Source organism: Indicator indicator, chromosome 3 (genome assembly GCF_027791375.1).
Source record: "Indicator indicator isolate 239-I01 chromosome 3, UM_Iind_1.1, whole genome shotgun sequence".
NCBI lineage: Eukaryota > Metazoa > Chordata > Aves > Piciformes > Indicatoridae > Indicator > Indicator indicator.
The window spans coordinates 8,334,531-8,360,097 of record NC_072012.1 but is presented as its reverse complement, the minus strand read 5'-3'; the positions used below and the strand labels follow the sequence as shown (position 1 = coordinate 8,360,097).

Genomic DNA, 25,567 nt, shown 5'->3' with positions numbered 1-25,567 from the left:
CTTACAGTGCTGCATTAAAAATTGAAATTGGTGCATGTGACCACCCTTCTAATTGCAAATATACAGAACTAGAAAGAAAACCTTCTCTCTTAGCATCCAGGTTCTCATATTTTACTTGGGGGGGATGGGGAGGAAAACCCCAAACCAACCAAACAAAAAAAACCCCAAACCAACCAAACAACAAGCAAACAAACAAACAAAACCATAAAAAAAAAAAAACAAACAAAAAAGCCAAAGAAAACCCAAAAAACCCAAAGAAACCATGACCACATCTACCTTTTTTCTTTCCTTTAAATGAAATTTTCATAAATGTTTTGACAGTCTTTACTACTAATAGTCAGAAAAAAAAAATCAGCTAGGTCGCTACTAATTACTGTGTTTCTATTGTTTCTTCTATTGCCTAGCTTTAGGAAATAATTTGTACAATCTAGATAATTTCTTTTAGCATGCTGCTGCTTCTTCTGCCCATCTCTTCCCCCTAGCTGATTGAGATGTAATAGCTCAGAGACATCCTCATGATGCTGCACTAAATATGACTGCCTGACAACAGCAGGTAAAAAAAAACATCCCTTGTTGCCAAGTAGTGAATGGCTAGTTTTATCTCTGTCCTCCTAAAAATGGTTGTATTCAGTGTAGTGATCACTGAAGCTATAGAATTGGAGCGTATCCCTGTTGTCACAAAGATGCATATGTGTATAAATATACACAGATTCTGTCACTCTCCTGCACTGTGATGTGGGGCTCTAGTGTTCATCTCTTGCTTCCCAGCTGGCACTTAATGAAATACAGGCATCACAAGACTTGGGTTAAAATGCCAGTTTCATTGGTGCCAGTTCTGCTGGACATAATTGAATAAATCTTCCTCTCCATGAAAATTTTCTAGATTTCTAGCTATATAGTGATTAAAATATTACCAATAAGGCTGGATGCAATTACTAGCAAGACTGTACTTTTCAAAAAAGGAACTGAGTTTTCAGGCTGAGTTAGTCTTCCATAAGTAATAAACCTTTCCTATTTTCTCCTGAATCCTCACTGCTGAGTCCAATTACATGCTACTAGGTGAGATATTTTACAGAAATCTGTTCTATTATTTCTAACCTCATCAGCAACACTGAGAGAAGTAAAATTTACTTTACCATAAGCCCACAGTGAGATGCATTAGTTACTTTACTCTCCTTTAAGTATTCATTGTTTAGATTTTTGTGTTAACCATTCCAATAAATTTCTCTAGATCCATATCATGCTTACAAGCTGGTAATTTCCTGGATTATCTAATTTACTTCTAAAAATGTCATTAGGTTTCTTCAGGTCTAGTGGAAGAAGCCACCATTTCCCAACAAACTGAAAAGAAACATGCACACACTATCTATCTACCTATCTATCTATCCATCCATCCATCCCCTAGCTAGCTCTAAACTAACTGGATAACAAATTATGCAGAATTGCAGATACCAAGTTATGATCCTTAGTATCAACTTATTAACATCATCCTAAATTGTCTTGATATAGAAATGTTTAATAGTCTATAAAATAACTATACAAAACATCTGTCTCTTCACACAACAGAAGTGCTTATTGAACTCTTTAATTAACAGTTACTAAAGCAAAAATTTCCCTCTCATAATGAATTGCTATCACAATTCCTGCAGCTTTTATTTAGGCAGGGGAAAAAAGAAAATCTGATTCCTCTTATTCCTAGCAATATTGTCAATAACTTGTGCTTTAAGAATGCAGAAAGAGATACAACCTCTGGCTTATATTCAGTATTATTCTTTTACATGCAGTTCTAACTTTTAAGTCTGGTTGATGTTTTAATTAATATGTTCTTTCTGAAAACAAAGAAAAACAATGGTGCCTTTTTCAATAGGGATTGATGCTTAGAGAAATATTCTTCATTAGTATTAGGAGATTTCTGTCTCTTTTTTTTTTTTTTTTTTTCCCCTCTCTTCATGGTGTTATGATTTCTAGTTGTTTTCCCCTTGGAAAAACTGACTTCTTTTAACAATACAAATAGAGTGGTTTGCATGTTAATCCTGCTTGCAGATAACAGTATAAACTATGATGATTTCTTTTAAAACCTCTATGCTGATTTTTAGCTTTATGATTTATTGGTTTTCGTATGCTCAGATGACCTCTTGAAGCTCTGCTTGTGCCATACATGGAATTTTTTGTTAGTCAGAAATCTTCTGTCTCTTTGTCACTTTGTAGATAGCACTGGTCTAATCTCCTGTCCTACATCTGCTACTCAAAATTGAGATGTTCATGACAATGATGCTTTTTATTTCCCTTTTGTTACATATAGGTGCAACTGCCTTGGGATTTTAATTTGATTCAGTAGATTGTACTGCACAGCTGTTAGTAAGCTACCAGTGTTTGTGATACACTACTGACTTCATAAGTATTTAGCATCCTATTGCTCTTGAGCTGTCAGAAACAGTGTCATTTTTGACATAAATTGCCATTTTCCTTTCTTTTTTTCAAGTTGCTCTTTAGAAACACCTTAAAACAACTTTTTAAAGAATCTGATGATTAGACTCACAGCTTCAGTATCACCACTTAGGCTTTTCAGTCTGTAGCCCAAGCTCCCAATGTTGTTGTACAAACTAAGTTACTTTATTATTCTTTATTGTCAGTGTGGATTCAGGATGCTCAAGAACTTAGACATCCAGCATTAATGTGTATTAGTGTTGACAGCTGGATAGGGTACCAGACAATCCTACTGGTGATGATGACTGGTTACAAAATAGATTCAAAAGAGTGGTGGTCAATGGTGCCAAGTCCATCTGGAGAGCTGTAACCAGTGGAGTTCCCTAGGGATCAGTGCTGGGTCTGGTCCTGGTCAATATCTTCATCAATGACACTGATGAGGGGACAGACAGACAGTGTCTGCTCAGCAAGTTTGCTGATGATACCAAACTGGGAGGCTTGGCTGAGACACCTGAAGGCTGTGCAGCCATTCAGCGAGGCTTGGATAGACTGGAGAGATGGGCAGAGAGGAACCTAATGAGGTTCAACAAGGATAAGTGCAGAGTCCTGCATCTGGGAAGGAAGAATAAACTGCACCAGTACAGGTTAGGAGGTGATCCTGTGAAGAAGGACCTGGGAGTCCTGGTGGATAAGAAGTTATCCATGGGACAGCAGTGAGCCCTTGTGGCCAAGAAGGCCAATGGGATCCTGGGGTGCATCAAGAAGGAGTGTGTCTAGCAGATGGAGGGAGGTTCTCCTCCCCCTCCACTCTGCCCTGGTGAGACCACCCCTGCAACATTGCATCCAGTTGTGGGCTCCCCAGTTCAAGAGGGACGGGACAGAGTCCAACAGAGAACTCTCAGGATGATTAAGGGACTGGAGCATGTGCCCTATGAGGAGAGGCTGAGCCCTGGGGCTGCTTAGTCTGGAGAAGAGAAGACTGAGAGGGGATTTAATAAATGCTCATGAGTATCTAAGGGCTGGGTGTCAAGAGGGAGGGGACAGGCTCTTCTCCTTTGCACCCTGTGATAGGACAAGAGGTAGTAGATATTAACTACAGCACAGGAGGTTCCACCTCAACATGAGGAGGAACTTCTTGACTGTGAAGGTAATGGAGCACTGGAACAGGCTCCCCCAGAGGGGTTGTGGAGTCTCCTTCTCTGGAGACTTTCAAGACCTACCTGGATGCATTCCTTGTAGGTAGAGAATCTGCACTAGATTCTCTGCTCTGGCAGGGCAGTTGGACTCAATCTGTGGAGGTCCCTTCTAACCCCTAACATCCTGTGATCCTGTAATGACAACAGTTGCATCATGATAGAGTCTCAGCTAGATCTGTAGGTTGTGCAGCTGGTGGTGTTGAATCAGTGTGGGTATAAGATATATTTGGACTCACTCAGTTGTGGGACTGCTCTATGAAAAAATAGAAGAGCCTTTTTGATTACTAGCTGGGCTGCATCATGTCTCACCCCCGTCTTTAGGAAACCAAGAAATAATAATCCCATTAAATGCTCTAATTCTAATGAAAAGACACTTTTTTGACATGTTTCCAGCCCATTTTCTGAACGACTGCACCCTCTAATGGGGTAAAACAGATTGACTTTCTGAGCAGCAAATTTATTTTTGTATTGTTTATGTCCTTATAGGCATAATACAACAGCCCATTCTTGTGCCAGTAAAACAAGCACAGTTTTGCTGAATGCAGATTACAGGGGAGGTGTGAATATCCAATAAAAACTTTGTGATTCATCTCTGCTCTGGGTTAATGAAAAGTATGGAAATAGCTGTATACATTCATGGTGAAAGGAAAAATATTTTAACAAAGTCATAGAAAGGAGAATTTATTCCACTTCTAAGTCCAGAATTTTGTTGTTGTTGTGTGGTTTGGGGTTTTTTGTTCATTTGTTTTTGTTTGTCTTATTGTGTGAAGCTATCTTCTCATTTCACCAGAGCTTTGTGAGGAAATAAGTTTGAACAGTGAAAGTGAGATGAAACAGACACTTAACCATGATGTTGCATCTTCTCAAACAGGTAATTCTGTAATGGACCAATGAAAGCCAATGATGACAAGTTGTGGTCAACAGTCCTTGAATGTGCTGATGGTGCTGCTTTCATTACTCTTGTCAGCAGGTAACTTTCCTATTTCAAATTTATTTCACTAATGTGTGCCACGGGGTGGGGGGAAAGCAGTTGTAAATACCAGGTTGTTACAAAGCAAGCAAGATCAAATAGATTGTTAAATGAGTAATAAATAAAGCTTCTTTGTATTTAAGACCTGGAAGAAGGAATTTGCAATGCAATTGAAAAATCAGTTCAAGAATGAATAGGTGTTGAGATGCTGACATGGTAAAACAGGCTGAAAATTTCAGAGACAAAGTTACTGTTTTTATATGCTAGCTTGTCAGCTCATTTTAAAGAAAAAAAATTTTAAAGGCAAGCTCTACACCAACAGTTTGCTAAATAACCATCTGTTGGAAGCAGAGCCAGTCAGGTTCCAATTGTCTGGGTTTATATGCACACAAGAGCATGTAAGCATGTGAAGGATTGAACTTGGAACTTCTGTTACTCTTGAGATGTGTACATGTTAGATACAACATAACTTGTGTGTGTATATGTATCTATATATATATAGATATATATAAAATATGTATGATGACATCTTGGTAGACAAATATCTTCCTGAATCTAAAGAATTGACTGGACAAGGAAGTGGTTCCAGAGACTTTTTTTTCCTGATGCTTGGTATATCTGCCCTAGGTGTTTGCTACTAGTGCACAGAAGGGATCTGTGCAGAAACCTGTCGGTTGTTAGACTGTGAATTAGTTGTGTGCTGTGATTATTAGTTGTGTTTGTTCTTCAGGAGATTTTTATGAAGTTAAGATTTTCTGTAATTATGAATGAATATTTAAAAGAATAATTTAAAAGCTTCTTACTAGATTTGAATGAGAAGAAAATGGCCTGAAATTGCACCGGGTGTCCAATGATCATGGACTCTCTTCCCTATCTTAAAATATCATCGTGCTCCAGTAAGAGCTGCTGCTACTGTCTGTGTGATGCCTACACATTCAGTGTTAGATCCTCATCAACTAGTTCAAGTGCCTTTTATGGCCAACACACTCATTGATTTTTTTTTTTTTTTTTTTTTTTACAGGTGTCCAAGGTGATTCTTGCTAATGATAGTTCATCATTTAGCTATAATGGACACAGTAGTTTTGCTGGCAATGTTTAGTCAACTAGACTACTTCTCTGCCTGATCTTAAATCCCTGTTTTTCTGTGGAGTCCTTCCACAGATACCCCTATGCATGGCACTGCATCTCTAGTTATGTAATTATTCTCTTTGTACAGGCACAGGCTTGCTTGTTGTTTCCCAGGTGAAAGTCACTTCAGAAAGCCATTTCCCTGGTGCATGAATGAAGTCAGGTATTGAAGAAGGCTTCAGTGAATGTACCTCAGTGATCAAAATCAGAAACCTTTTCCAGCTGCTCATCTCTTCTGTTGATTTTTTTTTCTTTTTGTTAGGTTTTCATACCTTTGGCACTCTTTGTAGGTGACTTCTGCTAGAAACCTCTTGAGATGCCATGTCTCCAACCATTTTCCTTCAGACTATATAATTACCCATCCCAGTTGAATGGGAGACTGTGATTATACCGTGTGTACAAACAGTAGTTGTCTGATACTGGTATATGTATACACTTACTCCCTTTAACCCAGATGTAAAACCAGAATTAGGATTGCTTTTTTTTTTTCCTCTTAGAAGTACTGCCTCTGAAGTACAATGTTTTTATTTTAAGATCATTACATATAGCTTTTACTACTTACATAATTTATCTGTTAACATCACAAACTATTGTCTCTATAAATCCGGACTTTATCTTCTTGTTGTTCTTTGGCTACTTGTATTTTATTACCTGCCATCCATTACTAGCATGTAGAGTATGAGCCTTATTAGAAATCATCACAAGCCTTTCATGCCAGCTTAACCCTGCTCCTCAGGGAATTTTACTACTGACATCTGTGGAAGTGGGTTTAATTCCTTCCTAACTCACAAGCATTTTACGGGATGAAATTTAGTATTTTTCAGCCAGCATGAATGTAATTTTTTTTTTTTTTTTTTTTTTTTTTTGTCTAAGACAGGCCAGCTTCCATAAAGGAAAATTACTGTCTTTATGCAGTGAGAATGACAGACAAAAACAGAAACAAAACAAACAAAAAAGCTACTCACTGGAATACTATCAACATAATTTTTAAACTGAGCTGAGGTGAAAATCTGGTGGCAAGACTCCTTTTGAGTCCTGCAGATTTATAGAGTTCTGTCTGTAAAACCATGTATATCTTCCAAGTTGCTGATATACTAAGATAACAGATTACATTTCTGAAATCTGCCTGCATCATGGAAAACAGCATGTAACAATTTGGAGCATAACCTTCGCTGGCACCACAGGTAGAACAGAAAAGGATGAGTAAGCAGAAGTTCCCAGAGCAGCTGTTTTCAGAGTGCTGTCTTCCTTGTTTCAGAAAAGGAGAGAAGCAGCAACTGTGCCAGTGGAGCAGAGGTTTAGTCAGATACAGAGGTCATGGCTCAGAATGAGGATGAAGTCTGGCAGCTTGTGCTCTGTGGTTAGGAAGGAGTTGCAGTGGGCAGAATGCTCTCAGAAGAGGGAAAAATCTCACTGAAAGGAAAGGCTACGGTTCAGATTAGGTAGGCTGTGGTTCTGTTTAAAAATAGAATTACATTGAATTGAAAATACTAAAACTTCAGACTGGTTTTATTTCTGTGTTAACAAGATAACAATGGCATGCAATTTTAGATTTGTGAACACTTGGTAGTCGTACTACCCACTCAAGGAATGCATAATAAAGGGAACAATAGCATATAGTCATGCCAGAAAGATACCCTTTCTGACCACTAACTCTTAGATGTGCTAGGCAGTAGTGTTTATTCTTATGTTCATTTCTTGCATTGAAACAATTTTATAAAATCAGAGATAACAGCATGGCTTATATTAACAGGCAAAACTTGGCATTATTTGCACATTACAGTGTTTTTTGTTTTTTTTTTTTTCTGTGAAGCAAAAAATGAATGTCCATAGAGCAAAACTGTCAGAAGTTCTCACATGATTGGCGTTGTGCTAAGTAAAAATGCATACGTGTGAGTATTCCTGTGATCCATATGGAAGGCTTCTAAAAACCAGCCAACCTCAAAGCCTTGGAGCTTTAGAGATTTAGTAGCTTAATTAAAAACGTAATTGGTATTACACAGATCTCTAGCTGTGAACACATAGGAATATAACAGTCTGATGTACCTCAGAGTGCTGGTGAACAAGTTCAGCGTGAGCCAGTAGTGTGCCATTTGGCCAAGAAGACCATTGGGCATTCTGGGATGCATTCAGAAGAGTGGGACCAGCAGGTCAAAGGAAGTGCTTCTGCCCCTCTGCTCTGTCCAAGTTAGGCCTCATCTGGAGTATTGTGTCCAGTTCTGGGCAAGATCAAGAGAGATTGGAGACTTCCTGAGAAGAGTACAACAGAGGGCTGCAAGGTTGATTAGGGGACTGGAGCATCTCTCTTACAAGGAGAGGCTGAGGGATGGTAGGGCTCTTTAGCCTAGAAAATAGAAGACTGAGAGGGGGTCTAACCAATACTTATCAATATTCATATCTAGTAAGTGGAGGTCATGAGGATGGGACTGGGCTCTTTTCATTGGTGCCCAGTGATAAGACAAGGGACAGTGGGCACAGGCTAGAACACACTCAAACCTAAGGAGAAGCTTCTTTACTTTGAGGGTGACAGAGCACTGGACCAGGCTGACCAGAGAGGTTGTGGAGTTCCTCTGGAGACTTTCAGAACCCACCTGCACATATTCTTGAGCAACCTGTTCTAGGTGACCTGCTCTACAAGGGAGGTTGGACTAGATGATCCTCAGAGGTTCTTTCCAAGCCCTACTGTTCTATGATTCTGTACGCTGAGCCTTTACTTTTTAAGGCAGATAAATCTTACGATAAGCTGAACAGCCCTTAGAGTCAAGGCCACTTCTGTTTCTCAGTGTGTACCCAAGCAAGGAGGCTGATGTGGGCAAGAGCCTGGCAGGGGACACAGCTGGAACAGCAGACCCAAACTGGCCAAAGTGATTGATATTCTGTATTCCCTACAACAGCATGCTCAGCAATTAAACTGAGGTGGGAGCATATCCAAAAATTGCTTGGGGACCAGCTGGGCATCAGTCTGACAGGAGTGAGTGATTGCTCTGCCATCACTTGTGGGCTGGTCTTTTTGTTTGGGGTGTGTTTTTCTTATTTATTAAGAGACATTTATCTCAGCTCAAAAATTTCCTCACTTTGACCTTCTGTTTCTGTCACCCATCCCACTGGGTGGGGGAGTGAGCAAGCAGCTATGTGGTGTTTAGCTGCCAAGCAGGGTTAACCCACCTCACACTGACTACCAAATTCAGACTGTAATTAAATCATCATGGTGTGCACTTTTACTTGTGCATTTATTTTAATCACTGACACATATTTTACTATTTAAGGATTTGCTTGCATTTTATTACAGACATCACTCCTCCTCTGCCCTGATGCTGTCTTCACTCTCTAGTCATCCTTTTTTCCCCCAGCTTCCATCCCCATAGAAGTTTGTGGTAAAAGAACTCCCTAAGGATCAGGGGACACTTTCTCATGTGCTGTTCAGTAAACCACTTTGCAGTGGTTTGCAGGAGCAAGCCAAACTTAGGGTCCTATAGCCCTCTGGAGCATTCTCACAATGCAATGTCTCTCTAGGAGCACTGAATAACTTCAGAAGTGTAGAAAGTATAGACAGCTTAAGAAACATAAAGAGCTAGATTTAATTCCTTTAACGTGCAGTAAATGTATATACAAGACAGGAATAACCTTGCAGAGCTGCTGTTCACCTGGGGTAGCTTAACACAGGTGCAATTCACCTAAGCTGAGTTGTAGTAATAACACAAAAACTGACATTTTTGCTATCCTGTTACTTGCAAAGCCTGTTCTAGCAATAAATATCTTCCACTGAATCATCCTAAACTTGAACCTACCATCTCTACTGGAGCCTTTAAAAATTACTAACTTGTAAATTGTTGTAATAATGTCACTTTTAAAAGGAAAAACAAGTTAATATATCTTTAGCCATAAAAGGTGTGATACCTGCATTTTGAAATAAAGATGGCTCGGTTGATAAGGCACAATAATGAAATGTATGTTGCATTCCAAGGCTTTGCAGGTATCAGAAAAGAAAATTGTTTTCTAGGAGCTGTTGATGTGATCAAAGTGCAGATATTTCAGTTAAGAAGAACTGTCAAGATGGCTAAAAGCGAGAACTGTCAAAAATCATCAGATCAGTTATATTTTTTCTACAGCTGCAACTGAAGTAATACATATGATAAGCCATCTAATTCTGATGAGAAATGTGTAGGTTCAGTGAAAGTTATCCTTGAGCTGCAGGGGGAGAGTATTGGACCATATGGGGAGATAAAATCCCAAACACAAGTGCTTCTTCCCTGAAGAAGAGTGAAAAGACATTTTTCTTGCTAGAGAGCTTACTGCACAGTTTCAGAGGTTTTTTACTATAGCTTGTAGGTATCTTCATTTGAGGCATCTGAAGCCATTTTTCATGGAAGGATCAGATGGGTGCTCTTGTGCTGGCTATTGCAAATAAAAATACCATGGATAAGGATCACTATTGAAAGTGCAGTGCTACACTATGAAGGCTACCCCTTCACTTGTGTCCAACAATAAGATTTACTTTGTTAGTTGACATTGAGCATAGACTTACCTTCTTTCCTAGTAATGATGACTAGTGGAACTACACACACTGTAATGCATGTAATTCACCCTTGCAGGCTGATATGAAACATTTATGGAACATGATTTAGCAGACTCAATAAGTGCCTGCCTGTGTGCATCTAATGCCATTTGACTTGTCCAAGATCATCCATGTGTGTACTGGACCTACAAGAGACCTATATCTCCTCCACTGAAAGCTGAAGACAAGACAGAACAGCATAGGGAGATCTTAGCTGGCACTGGAAAACTTTATTTAAGTAAATGAACCACGCTCTGGTTCTTATTAGAAAACAAATTAAAAGTTTTCTTTAGTTACTTAATTTCTTCCATGACACATGTCTTTTCCATTATTTTCTAGATTTAACTGTTCCAAACAAGAAATAAATTATATGTAGTTAAAACTAAAATTGTGATTGGACAGAGCACCTTGGCAAGCTTCCTGTTGCTACAGAACTGAGAGGAGTGGCTGATACGCCACGGAATTGTGCTGTTTTCCAGACATGGTTTTGGGCTACAGGCTCTAGGCAGCCCTGTCCCTCAACGGGACAAGGGGCACAAACTGAAACACAGGAGGTTGGACTAGATGATCTTCAGAGGTTGCTTCCAACCCCTACTGTTCCGTGATTCTTTGATGTACTGCAGGCCAGCTGTATGGGAAGTTTTGTGGCTCCTTTGGTAGGAGTGCTGGCAGTACTCCAGGAAGGAGGAGATGATCCTTCCCCTCTGCTCAGCACTGGTGAGGCCACATCTGGAGTACTGTGTCCACTTCTGAGCTTCCCATTACAGGAGAGGGATGGAACTGCCAGAGGAAATTCAGCAAAGGCCCATGAATGGTTAATGTGACTGGAGCATCTCTCAGGTGAGCAAAGGCTGAGAGAGCTGGGACTGTTCAGTCTAAGGACAATAGGCTCAGGAGATCTTAACAATGTATATAAATACCTGAAGGGGGGGTGTAAAGAAGTCTGTGGTGCCCAGCAACAGAGGCAGGTGGTCACTAAAATGGAGGATGTTCCCTCTGAGCATCAAGAAATGCTTTTTTTTATATTGTGAGGGTGACTGAGCACTGACACAGGTTGCCTAGAGAGGTTGTAAAGTCTCCCACTTTGGAGACATTCAGGAGCTGTTGGGACATGTTTCTGGGCAACAAGCTCTTAAGTGGGCCTGACAGAGGAAAAGGATTGGACCAGATGACTCTAGACATTAATTCCAACCACAGCCATTGAGGTTTTTTCAAAACTTAACCAATCCTAGAAGGGTTCCATTATTGCTGTGTTAGCTTAAGGGACTGGGGAGGTGAGGAAGCAGAGTGCAGGGAAGTACGTACTTGTTCAAGTATGTTTGTGTAATTGCCTATTTTGTAGGTTTCACAACAGAATTTGAACCTGCAGGTTTGCTGTGAGAGGGACAGTAGGTTTTGAAAACCTTAGTCTGAAGAAAACAAATTTCTTTACTGATTATATCATTCCTCAGCTTTAGAACACACATTTTTCTCAGGCAGGTCAAGAACAAAATTGTAATTAGTTTTCTCAGTATCTGTGTGCTTTTAGAATAGGCTTTCTTCTAGCACTTCCAGGTCCTGACTGAATGAATCTGCAAAAAGATTTTTGTTGAAGTAATGATGACAGGTGTGTGGTGTGTGTATATATATATATATAAAAATAAATGTAAAACGTTTAGTAGTGGTTTGCTTTCAGTCAGAGAACAGTACAAGGAAACTTATTTTCTCTTCAGTAATACCCTGTATTTTATTCTAGAGTCCCTCTATGCATATAAATAAGTAATCTCCACTGTCATGATCCTTAAAATGTGACTACACCTACAGAGAGCCAGAGATTCTCAAAATTCCTTTATCTTATAAAACTGAGAAACGAAAGTATTAGGTATGGACTTTCTTGAGCAACGTGGAAAGAAATGAGGATTAGGTGGTAAGGTGCACAGATAGAATTATAGATCAACAGGGAGTATATGCAGAGAAATACAACATGGTTAAGCTAAATCCATGCAAGTCTCTAACCTCTTGTACTGATCAACTGATACAAAACATATACCAAGTTACAAGGGTTAGTTCTGTCAGCCTAAAGTGACTATGATTTTCTAAAGAGTGTAACCTTTGCAGCTCTGCACAGCATCACTGTGCCTCTCTTCTCCGCTCAGATCTCCTTCTCTGGAGATCTTCAAAATCTGCCTGGACGTGTTCCTGTGAGACCTGCCCTGAGCAGCCCTACTTTGCAGAAGGGCTAGACTCCATGATCTCTGGAGGTCCCTTCCAACCCTTGTTCTATGATTCTATGATTGTACAATTTCACTGCTAAGAGTACTCAGACTCTTGAGTTCTACATTTTGCTTCACCTTTGGGGGTCTGTATGGTACATGCAAGCCAACAGGTTTGGCCATAACGTGAACTATAAATAACTTAAGATGTTGGTGGTATTTGGAACCAAATATTGTCTCCTACAAGACTTTTCATATCAACCAGGAAAATCACATGTGGTTGCTTATTGACCCTGAAGGAGGGGATCTATACCCTGTTCAGGGAAGCTTAAAATGATTGCAGAGCTTCCAGTTCAGAGCTGTTTGCAACTCACACGCTTAGGGCATGGGGAGAGAACTTGTGTCTGCCCACAGTGTTACCATGTCAATATAATCACAGTGTGCCTGTCACCACATGGCAATCAGCCTCAACCATGCATTCAAAGGATATATATGGAGAACGTTTTTGGTTTTGTTTGGTTTGTTGCCTGGTTTGTTGTTGTTGTTTTTTATCCTAGAAAAGTGCTAGTGAAATCGTTGTGATGTATTCTTGGAAAAAAATGTTCTTGGAGATGTAATAAGCACTTTACGTGAGAATTTTATAAAGGTGAAGTGTAAGAACTCCCAGGAGTAGCTGTATTTCTGTTAGTTCTATCTGTTTACAAATTCAAAGTTGTTCAGATGTGGTACACTGTTTTGTAATTGCTATTTCTGGCAGAATAATCCTTATCAAAGAATAACCTCTACAGTAGAGAAAATGTTTCCTGTCAAGAACAATGGCTGTAAATCATGTGCCATCAGACTTTTATTGCAGTTTTTATATAGACTTTTTTGGTTTCATGGAGTCATCCCAGGAAAATGAAATGTGAATGTATGTTGTTCAGTGTTCATGGATGTTCATATATTTAGAACAGCAGCATGAAAGCATTTCCCTCAATGTTTTTTGTGCTTCTCAGCATGGAGGCCATTTCTTCTCTTAAACGAAATAATAATAATCAGAAACATAGCAACAATTTAAAAGCCAAAATACAACAAGAGGCAAAATACTGTAATCTTCTAGTTCTAAACAGTATGATGTTGAAAGTTCTGATATATTACTGCTTTTCAGAAATGGAGCAACAATTGTTTAAGCTTAACCAATGAAAAATTATAGTTCATAACATACAAGTGACTCACAAAGCCAATATTGTTCTTTGTTTTGCAGTGTTGTCTGCACATTTTCGAGTCTGTGAGCCATATACAGACTACAAAGGTCGCTACCACTTTGGTTTTCATTGCCCTCGTCTTTCTGACAATAAATCTTACATCTTTTGCTGTCACCATAACAACACAGTGTTTAAATACTGCTGCAATGAGACGGAATTTCAGACTGTTATGCAGATGAACTTAACAGGGAACACAGATGGATATATGCATAAGTAAGTAAATGAGTTTTAAAGTGCTCTTCACCAAACTGTTCCTGGTCTAATAACGTCGTCTGAGGTGTACTTAATGATGGAAGCAATTAGAATAATTGCACATACAGAAAAACATGACTAAAAGGTGGGTTTTTTTTCTGGTACAGAACTCCTAAAAGAGAGGTTATTTTAGTGTCTTGTTCTCTGCTTTGACATGGGCTACAAACACTGCTAGAAGAGGGTGTGTGCATAAGTGGCATATAAATGTAACAAGTGTAAAGTTACATATGAAGGTTACAAAAGTCTCTCCCTTGACCCCAATCTGATCCAAACTATGTTTAAATGTGTCAGAAGTACAAACCCCAAAGCTTTGGGTAAGGGAGGGAGGGAGTGAGGTGGCATTTTCCATATCAGTATAAATATACTTTTTTTTTTTTTTTAAATCTCTGATGCTTTGAATATTAATCTCTTGTAGTCACTGACCTTGGTGAACAGAACATGTTAGTTTATATGCCAACGTTGTGTGGTGGTCTTGCCTGTTACCTGGGACGTTTCCATGTACCTTTGGGGCCTGTCCTCTAAGATAGAAGTCAGCAACTTGTCTTTTTTCTAAAGAACCAAGAAGTAGCAACTCCATCTCTGTTACTGATTACCTGTTTACCATGACAAAGTCTTAACTTGTGCTCTGTCTCCTGTTTAGTTTTTGACATTCTGGTCATGCTGATTTGCTGTGATTTCTTTTAGTGCAGAGGGCAGCTGTCAGCTGATGTAAACTTGAAGGTCGAATTCTGATCTATCTGCTTTCTTCTGCTATTTTATTCTGGTATTCAGCTCCTCCAGGGTAACAAAGAGGCAGGTTTAAGACAACTGCAATTGCAGTCTTTTGATTTTTGGTCACATCAGGGATTTTGGTGTTTTCTTCTGCAGTGCAAAAGTCATTGGTGAGTTGTTGTTCATTCCAATGGAAGCAAGGCTGCTAGGAGACCATAGTGCTGGAATACTGATGTCAGCTCCTAACTGCAGAGTGTAGAGCTGTGTCCAGCAGCATGAAGGCAGCAAGCTGTCGTTTTCCTTAGCAAGCACTGCCTGGAAAAGTTTAAACCTTGCACAGGTGTAGAACTTGCATACTGTAACTTTACAGGTGCTAAAGTGATAATATCACCTGCAATAAAGAATTTTGTGCAGTGTATTAGACAGAAGTAGATTACCTCTATAAGATACCTTTAAATCAATGTGGATCTATACTGTCTTGTTACTCTATGTGCAGCTATACCCTTGAGGTAATGTTTCCATACCTTGGCAGTGTAGTGCATCTGGGAACATCACAAGAACATATCACAGAACACTAGGAGACATTTCAAGTCAAACATGCCCATTGAAGGCCATCCACGTTCTCCAGCTTTCGTGCAGTTTGGACAATCTGGAAACTGGCAGCACCCTTGGGCTAACTTACTCTGCTAAACACATATGCTTCCACCCAGCTCCATGAAGTTTATACCACAGTATGCCCCAGTGCTCCCATGCAATATACACTCTACAACTGCTTTGTGGTAAAAGTAGGATGTGCTCTGTTTACTGTGATGAGCAGGCTACCACTGCAGCAATCAGATGCCTACCTGAGAAGAGGGCCTCTCAGAAATCTCAATACAGAAGCGCTGAGCACACACGAACTAGAATACAGGAGCTTTCATTTGAACATAAATGAGGGTGACAAAACACTGAAACCTGCTTCCCAGTGAGATCATGGAGTTTCCTTCCCTGGAGACTTTCAAAACCCCTCTGGATGCATTCCAGTGCAGTCTGATCTAGATGTACCTGCATTAGCAGGGGAGTTGACGAGATGCTCTCCAGAGGTCCCTTCCAACACTCAGCTGTTCTGTGATGGTCACAGGCAGAGCCAGAATGATAGAGTTGTTCTCAAGTATGGATTAGCGTTGCTGTTGCCCCTTTCCCAGTTTTGTCTTGCATAGAGCAAACTTGCCTTTATTTCTTCCCTTACTGTTCTGTAAGCCTTACATTGAAACTGATGAGCAACTAAGTCTGCCTAGCAGGCAGCTTCACCACAAGGTGTGGGATGTTACTGGCTGTTTGTAGTTCAGCCAAGCAGAAGGCCAGTATCTCGGCATCTACTCCACACAGCCACGGCCAGCGCTCACTAAGGTAAGGCTCTTCTTCCTTTCACCAGCAACCTGAAATGGACAGAACAATCAACCATTTGCCAAAGCAGACAGGTATGATCTGATACGCCCTGGGATTTCTCAGCCCTCTGCATTCTCTGGTTGCCTGCCCTCTTGCAATTTGTGTTGATTTTTTTCAAGTCTTAATTACCAAATGAATTACTTTCTGTTCATGTGCTGCACATCAACCCAAAAAAAATCTCCTAAAAAATACAGCCTGGTCTTAACCTGCTTGTCATCTGTCTCCAAAATATGGTGATTCATATGGCTAAGAACAATAATGGAAGAACCTGCCTTTTTCTTCGTGTGTAGGGAGTGTTAGAGAAATCTTAAGAAGGGTTCTGTAGATGGAGTAGGAGGAGATGGATGGTAAAAGTATTTATTGTTCTCAGAGTCCAATTCAAGACTCCCTGAAGTCAGAGCAAATGAGCTCTATATCAAGGCTGTATCATCTACAAAAGATGAATGATCTTAAAATAATGAGCTACTAAGTTCTTCTGACAGCTCCATGAATTACCCTGTTTCACAAAGATAAAAGGGTATTGTCTTACAGCTTTTACTAGAGGTTTAGCTTTTGTATTTGTGTGCCAGCAGCAGCAGAGGACTGAACAATATAGCTTTAGAAGTTACCTTGACTGTTAGATGGCTAAGCCTTGTGTTGAATCTAAGATGAAGCCTCCAAAATAACTGATTTGTCAGGCAAGAGCACAACTAGGGGAAGAGAGAGGAGAGGGCACCACACCCAAATAATTTCCTGTACTTGACTCTGCCCATGAGGGAACAAACCCCTGTAACTGGCGTCTTGGTATGTTTGGAATCTGTTCACAGTTTATTTTTGATCAAAATGGAAGCAGGAAAATCAGATTGCAAGATGAAACTTCTGTAATTAAATGTTTTGTTTGGTTGGTTTTTATTTTTCTAATTAAGACATCTTAATTTTTAGAGAAATTTTTATTTTTACTATAATTAGTAGCTATCAGCAGAAACAATCTTTTCTACTATCTTAATAGGTTAGAAACATCAAAGTATGGAATTTCCCTCAGTGTAGTAAATTTACTGATTTTGGTTGTGATTTTTTACAAGACCCTTTTGATAGTGCTCTTGTCTCACTGTCAATTAAAATATAGCAGTCTTTCATTTTTGTGAGAAACAGATGTTATTTAGAAGGAGCAGATGGATAATTGACATATGGCATGATTAATAAATGGTTGTTTTAAACCAGAAAACTTAAATTAGCTGAAATTTACACTAACCAAATTTTTGAAAATTTTGAGTGAAACCGAGTGCCTAAAATACAAGTTTGAGTCAATGATAACAAATGTTTCTGCTTCTTACAGTGTTACCAAAACAAAACTAACTTGTTTTCTAATGTTTCTGTTGTCCTATGGTCAAAATCCACTCACCTATTTGTAAAATGGATCCTGTTGGCATCAGTGATGAAGAACAGCATTTAAAAGTGTGGAGTTCTTCCTGAATTCTCCAGGCTTCACTTCCCTTTTATTCATGTTAACAGAAAATAGAAATGTTTACCCTAATAGAAATAAATCTATTAAGAGTCAAGAGTAGCATTGCTGAGAAGCCTGCATTAACTAGATTCTTTTATATTTTCAAGTGCCTGGACCACAACGAATTTAATGCATTACAAAAGTCTGCCCACTGTTGTGTGAAGTTAGATGTGCATGTGTAGCTATTGAGTAGAAGCAAAGGCTCTCGAGTTAATGGTTTTCAGAAACAGTGTATTAGGTCTGCTTCTAGTCCTCTTGGAAATGTATTCATATGGTGATTTTTTTTCTTTTTTTTTTTTTTAATCTATGTTAATCCTAAAGTTACAGAGGAAGAGACCCATTGGTAGCTTTAGCTCTGACCTACCTCTTGTTATTTCCTGTGGAAACTAATTTAATCTAAAGACATTATATCTGTGTGATGGAAAAATAATTCCATGAAGAGGAGAATCGGTCCTCTTAAGTGATGACAGGCAGCAACACAGAAATTAAAATTCTTTTTTTAATCCAGTTTAAAATTCTGATTATTAAACTATAAAATCAGAGTCATACAAAAGTTTAGAGGGAAATGAAAATTAAAAGCAGAGACTTGAAATGTTTTAGACTCTCAAAGACTTGGATCATGGTTTTAAAATATCTTTCTAGCTCGCCTCTATAATGTTTCTTCTCAAACTTTTCTTCTCTCAGCACTTTGATTTTGATCAATGTTCTGATAAAATACAGTTCCCTCAAAGTTGGTCTGAATAGCTGTAAAAGAGATTGTGGTTGAGTTATTCATGTTATTCCTGTAAATTTAGGTTCATGTTTAAGTGAGTTGCTCACCTGTTTGTTATATTTTTTTTTTTTCTCTCCAAGACTGTCTTCTTACTGAAATTTTTTTCTGGTATCCCTTCTGCCTGCCCTTGTTTTTATAGTCTGATACACAGTTCCACCTTAGCTCGTAGAGCTAGATTAACCTTATTTGCTGTATACCTGACAATCTCCTTTCCTTCCTTCTCTGTTCTGGCCTCACCCTCCTCACTCACAGTTTTCAGTCCAAACTGCATTTACACCTGACAGTCATTTTTCTTTTAATACTCTATCTCCAGCAGGGCTTTAGCACTTCTTCCCCTTTTTGAACTCCAACTTCTTGACCTCTTACACTTTTTTCCTCCCTTCCACCCTCCTCCCTTCCACCACCCTTTCTTTTTAATGTCTTTAGTAGCCTGTCATAACTTTACAGCTCTGTGCACTGTGTCAGCAGCTGATAATTTTCATGGCCTTTGCCTACATATACACATAGCAATTACACCAACATATACATAGAGATGTAGGACATTCCTTCCTTCCTGTGGAATGTGTTGTATAATGTGATCTTGTCAATGCTCCTCCTTCCTAAATTTATTGCCAGCAAACTAAGGGATCTTCAGCAGTTGCTCTTGAAAGCCTGTGCTTCTGCTAGTATGTTCTGTATCCAGCAATAATTATTAAAATCACAGCAAATCCAAGCATATATAACACCCCTGAAGACCTGCTTTATCTTGCATGTCAGCAGTGTCTATACTTTCAATAGTATAGACACTGCTCTGTCTCAATTGTTACAGCATATTTTCATATGATTAACCCTCACTCTCTCATAAATGCCCTGCCACTTTCAGGAGGGTGACTGGGAGTGAGAATTTGCAGAGCAGGCTACCAACCAGGTGTGTATCAGTGGTCTCACGTTAAAGCATTGAAGCTGATTGATTGTACACCAAATGTATATGCTGATAGAAATACACAGGTAAGAGGGGGGAGGCTTTAGTTTTTAAACCCCTCCCATGTCATGCATGTAGCAATGTTTATATTGAAAGCATAAATAATGTTTAAAGACACATGAATTAGAACAAAATCTTTTGTTTCATCTGCTTGTATATTATATTAATGTAATTAATGAAACATGCTATGATGATAAACTAACAATGAGCATTACTTATAAATGAGGTAATTTTTTCCCCCCTTTTTGTCTCACAGCAACTACAGCGCACTGCTAGGAGTATGGATCTATGGCTTTTTTGTGGTGATCTTGCTGGTACTGGACCTTTTATATTACTCTTCAATGAACTATGATATTTGCAAATTTTACCTGGCACGGTGGGGAATCCAGGGGAAGTGGATGACACAGGGACAGAGTCGATGGATTAACACTCCTCAGGATCCAAGCCAGACACAGCCTCAGCCAGAGACACAGCCTCAAACTCAGCCACAGCCTCAAACGTCCCAGACAGTACATACTTTAAAAGGAGATGCTTTAAGCCCACCCCTGATGTCTTTTCAGAGTACATCTGCCTGGTAAGTGAAGATTTTTTTTTTTTTTTTTTGACTTACTGTTTTGCAGTGGGAACAATTGCTTGTATGTGGAAGCACCTTCTAAATCCAGGCTGAACAGCACCATTTTAGCACATCATTCTTTATAATATAAACTGTCTTACAGAATTAGTTTTTAGGAGAGAATTGTTTTACTCTGGAATATATTTCATCATCTTTTAATACTGTTCTTAGACAAATAGATGCTGCCATTTTTCAGTGCTAAATAGTTTTACTACTTTGTGCTACAAATAAAATAGAAATCTTTGTTGTACATTCCATTATAAAATGAATTTTAAGCTGGTGACAGACACTTAACTTCTCTATGTATTTGTTGGTCTGGTTTGAAGAGGTTGTGTAAATAGCAACACTGAAATAGCTTCAATGCAAGATGTTGCACATTCACATTATTTGTGGTATGGGAAACATAACATAAAAACCAGGTTAGGGGTTTTTTATATGCACAGCCAAAAAAGCACAGCTTGATCTCATTTGTCAGAGTGACACAAGTAGGCTACTGTAAAGTTAGATGATACAAAAACAAAACAATCTGCCCCCCCCCCCCCCCAAAAAAAAAAGGCAAGTCCAGACTAAATGGGAGATGGATACTTCAGGAGCCAGCAGACCATGCAAATCAATAGAAGAAATAAACGCTGATAGCCATGGGACACAATTACATTTAATGACTTCGTATTGTTTTTACCAAAGAAATTGGAAGCAAAGGAAGAGACCTGAATGAAACCATGCTCTGAATAAGGTGGCAAGAGAGGCAAGGACTTTTGGTGAGAGAGCATAAAGATTTGGAAGGGGGCAGAGGGGCGGTGGAGTTACCTATGTACTTCAGAAGTGTTCCAGAAGGCTGAGTGCTGAGCTTTGGCAAAATTCAGTGACCTAAGAACGAGCAGGGTAAAAAAGATGATGGCATCTCTTGAAGCTGTAGAGTATGTAAAGTCACAACATTGATCTTGGTCTGAAAGCTTTTGGGTAGCACTGTGTTGCAGATAGGATGATGACAGCAGTAGTCCTTTTGTTTTGTGACTTTCCCTTTCGTTTTAAGGGTAAAGCTAGAGCAGATAGGGTTGCAGATATTTTGCAGTTTGAAAAGGTAGTGATGGCTTGACCCATGGACAAGAATAAGTGAAAGGTCATTTGTCTGGTAGCTGATGCTGTATGTACCCAGTGTATAACAGACTTGAGGCCCATTCTAGCAGGCCTTGTCTAAACAGAAGACTACTTAAGATAGAGACTTGCTTGTGCTTAGTTGTAAGCACTCATATTTTTACTTCTGTTTCATCTTCTCTCCGTTTTTCTTCTAATTTGTTCAGCTTTTTTGCACATTGATTTCCCAGTCTTCAGTCAGAATTGCCATACAGGTTAAGAGCAACATTTGTAATACAATAATTGTATTCTAGCTTAATACGTGTATATGTGTATTCATATAAAAAGGGAATGACTGCATGAATAGAGAGCTGTATACACACACACTGTTCACCTGATTATAATGCTTGGTTGTTTCACTCTGCCATTACAAATTGCAGAACACTCTTCCTTGGCTCTAGGTCACTTTCCATCACTGACTTTTATTGTTCTGTTTCTTCTTTGATTTTTTGTTTTTCTCCAAAGCGTTAAGCGGCGAATGTATGTTAGGATCAGGTGAGCATATCCCACATGCTCTATTTCCTCTGCTTGAAGGAGATGAGCATTGATAATTCACTCCAGTAATCCTCACCCCTTCCCCAGTGCTGTCTGTGCTCCTCTCAGCTCCCATACAGTTTTCTTTTTTGCCCCAATCCTTTCATTGCTCAATGGAATAAATAAGTAGATGTTTCCTTAGCAAAACCATCTTTATCCCTTATATTTCAACATGTAAAACACTACAAGAGATCACAGATTTTCAAACTTACAACCTGCAATGTTTCAAACTTACAACCTGTTATCTAAAGGCATAGATGATACAGTCTGTGTGGTATACATGAAAAAATACCCAGAAAATGGTAGTAGGCAGTGGTGGTCACAGGCAGGGTGTTTAGCAGGTGAAAGATAATACTGAATAAACAGTTCCCTCAGAAAATAGTAGGCTTGTGTCCTGTAGCCATTGCTAAGGCAGTAGGGAGTAAGAGGAGGGTGTCTGGCCCTTCATTTCTCTGTTAGCTAATCTGCAGGTTATATACATATGAAGATATGGTAATTTTGCCATAGAGAAAAATCAAGTGTAGTTTGAGAGTCTGGTGGTTCTTCAATCTGTATTTGATGTATGCCCTCCATACTGTGATGAATTGGCAATTAAAGCAATGACTAAAACAGATGTCAGAGAGAAAAATCAATCAAGTCATACTATATAGTGGGTGGAACTATCCTCAAGAAGTTTAAGTGTTTTATTGTAGCAGATCTCTCTGATCTGTGAGAGCCCACCTGGAGTACTGCATCCAGCTCTGGAGCCCACAGCACAAGAAGGACATGGATCTGCTGAAAAAGCTCCGGAAGTGCGCCACAAAGATTATCAGAGGGCTGGAACAACTCTTCTGTGAGGACAGGCTGAGAGATTTGGGGCTGTTCAGCTTGGAGAATTTTCCTGAGAGACCTTACAGCAGTCTTCCAGTACCTGAAGAGAGCCTACAGGAAAGCTGGAGAGAGACATTTTGTAAGTGCAGATAGTGATAGGAAAATGGTTTTAAACTAGAGCAAGGTAGATGTAGGTTAGACATTAGGTAATTCTTTACTAGGAGGGTATTGCCAAAAAAAAAAGGTGTGAACACCTTATCCACTTGGCTGGATGAGGCTTTGAGCAACAGAGCAGGAGGTGTCCCTGCCCATGGCAGTGGGGGTGGAAGTAGATGATCTTTAAGGTCCCTTCCAACTCAAGCCATTCTATGGTTCTGTCAATCTGTGCTCACTTTGTTATTTACTTGAGACAACGAGGACCATGTATAGCCATAATGTTATTGTAACGAGAGAAGGCTGGAATCCATTATCTATGCTGCTGGCTGTCCTGCAGGGTGCTTGCAGTGCTGTGCAAGGTCAGGAAAGAAAATTAGTAATCTCAGAAACATCAACCCTGATTTAGAATAATGTTGCTTCATCATATAGGATATGAATTTTGTGGCCCAACTAATGCTGATTTCTTCTTCAGTATGGAAAACATCTGAGGGCTGTCCGAAGGCCTGTGTGGTCTGAAGGTCCTGGTGGATGTACATTCTACAACTCACCATCACAAGCTGCAAGTGAATGAGCTTAAAATAGTTGTGGCTTGCCTTGCAGTGGTTTGTCCAGGTGGTGGCTGAGATGCATGAGCTGGGCCCTTCGCTGCTGCCTTATCCATGTAAGAATCTGTGGTCTGGTTAGCCTGAGCAAACTTTCAACAGCTGGAGATCAAAAAGCAATGAGCAGCAGGCAAATCGTTACTACTGCTCACTGAAGTAGCAGCCAGGGAACCAATAAAATAAAATACTGTAAATTGAGAGGTTGAAATCCTAGCTGCTGAAAGAAACTGGTTCTCATAGTCATGGAAATATTGTTAATTAATAGTGAATAGAAAAGGTCAGAGTAGCAAGGAAACTCACATAAGAGGAATTGTGGACCAGGGCAACATGGCAGAGTTTCTCCAGGTTCTCTGTGGCTGCACTGTTTCAGGTGTGAGAGGGGAAGAGATGACCATGATCTGTCTTGCTCTGGTGATTGAGCTGTACCCCATCTGTTAGGGATTCAAATCACAGGGAATACTGCCCTTGAAGTCTGTTCCCTGCCTTTCTGCCCAACAACATGCAGAGGCAATGTGTGTGATCATACATGTTATGCTAACATGACTCCTGAGTTTTGCAAACCTGCAGGTTGTCCAGAATCAGGAAAAGCAGCAGCCCAACAAGGTAAGCCATGCAGTTGGAAGGGGTAAGAAAAAGGCAAGTCTATTTTACTTCCCCTTATAAAATACTGCAGTCTGGTTTTGCTGCAAATTCTTCTGAGCCATGTTGTCTCTCAAACAGGACCTAGAGCAGTTTTTAACCTGCTGCTGTTCAGCTGCTGCATGATACCTCTTCAAATTACTTACCAAAGCACTTATAAGCAAAAAGAGAAAAAAGCCTGTGAAAATATTGGCACTTCAGGAGCCAGCAGGTAACCGAGCATGTCCACAACAACTGTGCAAAACACAGGGGGCATAAATGCTTTGCTGGTGGCTAAAAAGGCTGTGTGAAAGAATTCCCTTTGATACCAAATTTTGAAACAGGCTACAGACTACCTACAGCAAACTACTGGAGCAAAACATCCACATTCAGTAAAACTTAGCGAAACTTAGTTTTTCTTTACAGTCCCTACCAGGATTCTTACCTGCTCAGACTAAATATAACAAAGCAGAGCACTAATATTAAAAAAAATAATTGAATACTCATATAGTGCTTTATGAAAGAACTGAGAATTAACATCAGCTGGAGAATCTCTCTTGTAACAGATGTAGGTGTGTCAAGCAATATCTACCTGTGTGCCTCCCTTCCCTTCAAAAAGATATTGGCTTAGAGTAGCAGATGTTGTTGAATATATTTTGTTGTAAATATTCGTGTCTGTTTGCTAGGAATTGCATAACAGTAAATATAGAAATTGCTTTACAAAAAAAAAAAAAAGCAACAGCTCAGGAAATTACTTTTTCTCTCCTAGAAGAGCCAGATCCTGAAACTCATTTTGCATTGCATATTCCTTCTCCTGTCTGGCTTCCTGTTTGATATCAGAGCAGGACACCAACACCACCAACAGACAGATGGCTTGGAACCAAACATCTCAAAAATCTGCAATGCTCCAAGTGTTGTTTACTTACCACAGTACTTAGAATCTTCCAAGTAAATGGAAGATTTAGTTTTCATTTTTATCATCTGCATTTAAATAATTTCAAGATATAGATAAGCTACTGAGAACGTTCTTACTTGTTTAGAGATTCACTATTAGCATGTGAAGTTAAGCCAATGTGCAAGATTTCCATCCACATCAATGTTGGCTTTTGATAGACATTTCATCTTTTGTTGATACATATGTAATACATATTGTACATCTCATGCCTGATCTTCCTTTTTCTTTTGATCTGTAAACTATAGACCCCATATTGCAACATTTAGTTCTCTACATTCTTGTTAACTGCAGAGTCATTGGATATGGGCTGATTGAGCTTCCCTATTTTAGCTGTTTTTCAGCCTTTCCATCAAATTGGGACATTCGTCAGCTTCAGCAAAGTCTTTCAAATGGACTGTACAGTTGAAGTGATTTAACTTAAATGAGGTAACAAATTGTCAGAAAAGAGCAGTTAAAACAACACAATGAGCATTTAAAGTTATCTGAAGACTACTGCTAAATGAATTATTCACACTGAGAAATGAAAGCTAGCAAAAAGTCCTGGAAACCAGTTCTGAATGTCTTCCATATTTAAGCTTTCTGCCATGTTGTAAGTAGACTTTTTTGCAGTGATATCATTATCTAATCTACATTATAACAAATCCACAATAGCAGATAGAAGCAAAAAAATAATTTGAAATCAGAAGAGTGCAGTAAAGCTTACAATTGCACTATGTAGTGTCACAATGTTATAGCATCACATACAGGAATGCATCCCAGATTTTAGCAACCACTTCTATCACCTCTGTCACAATAGAAGCCACTTAATTTTAAAAGACTTTGTATT

General features: G+C 39.3%; 1 protein-coding gene across 1 annotated transcript; it reads left to right on the top strand.

The window, feature by feature from the left end:
- The first annotated feature begins 4,523 nt into the window (after positions 1-4,523).
- On the top strand, positions 4,524-25,147 carry SHISAL1 (shisa like 1). The gene is made up of 5 exons (XM_054399736.1): positions 4,524-4,593; positions 13,712-13,925; positions 19,576-19,893; positions 21,532-21,561; positions 25,033-25,147. Exons 1-5 carry the CDS (start codon positions 4,524-4,526, stop codon positions 25,145-25,147), a joined length of 747 nt encoding a protein of 248 aa, XP_054255711.1.
- Positions 25,148-25,567: the final 420 nt, after the last annotated feature.

Coding starts and splice junctions, on each gene's coding strand:
- SHISAL1 (XM_054399736.1), top strand. CDS start 4,524: ATGATGACAAGTTGTGGTCAACAGTCCTTGAATGTGCTGATGGTGCTG. Junction 4,594..13,711: donor TTCATTACTCTTGTCAGCAG/GTAACTTTCCTA, acceptor TTTGTTTTGCAG/TGTTGTCTGCACATTTTCGA. Junction 21,562..25,032: donor CGAATGTATGTTAGGATCAG/GTGAGCATATCC, acceptor TGTTAACTGCAG/AGTCATTGGATATGGGCTGA.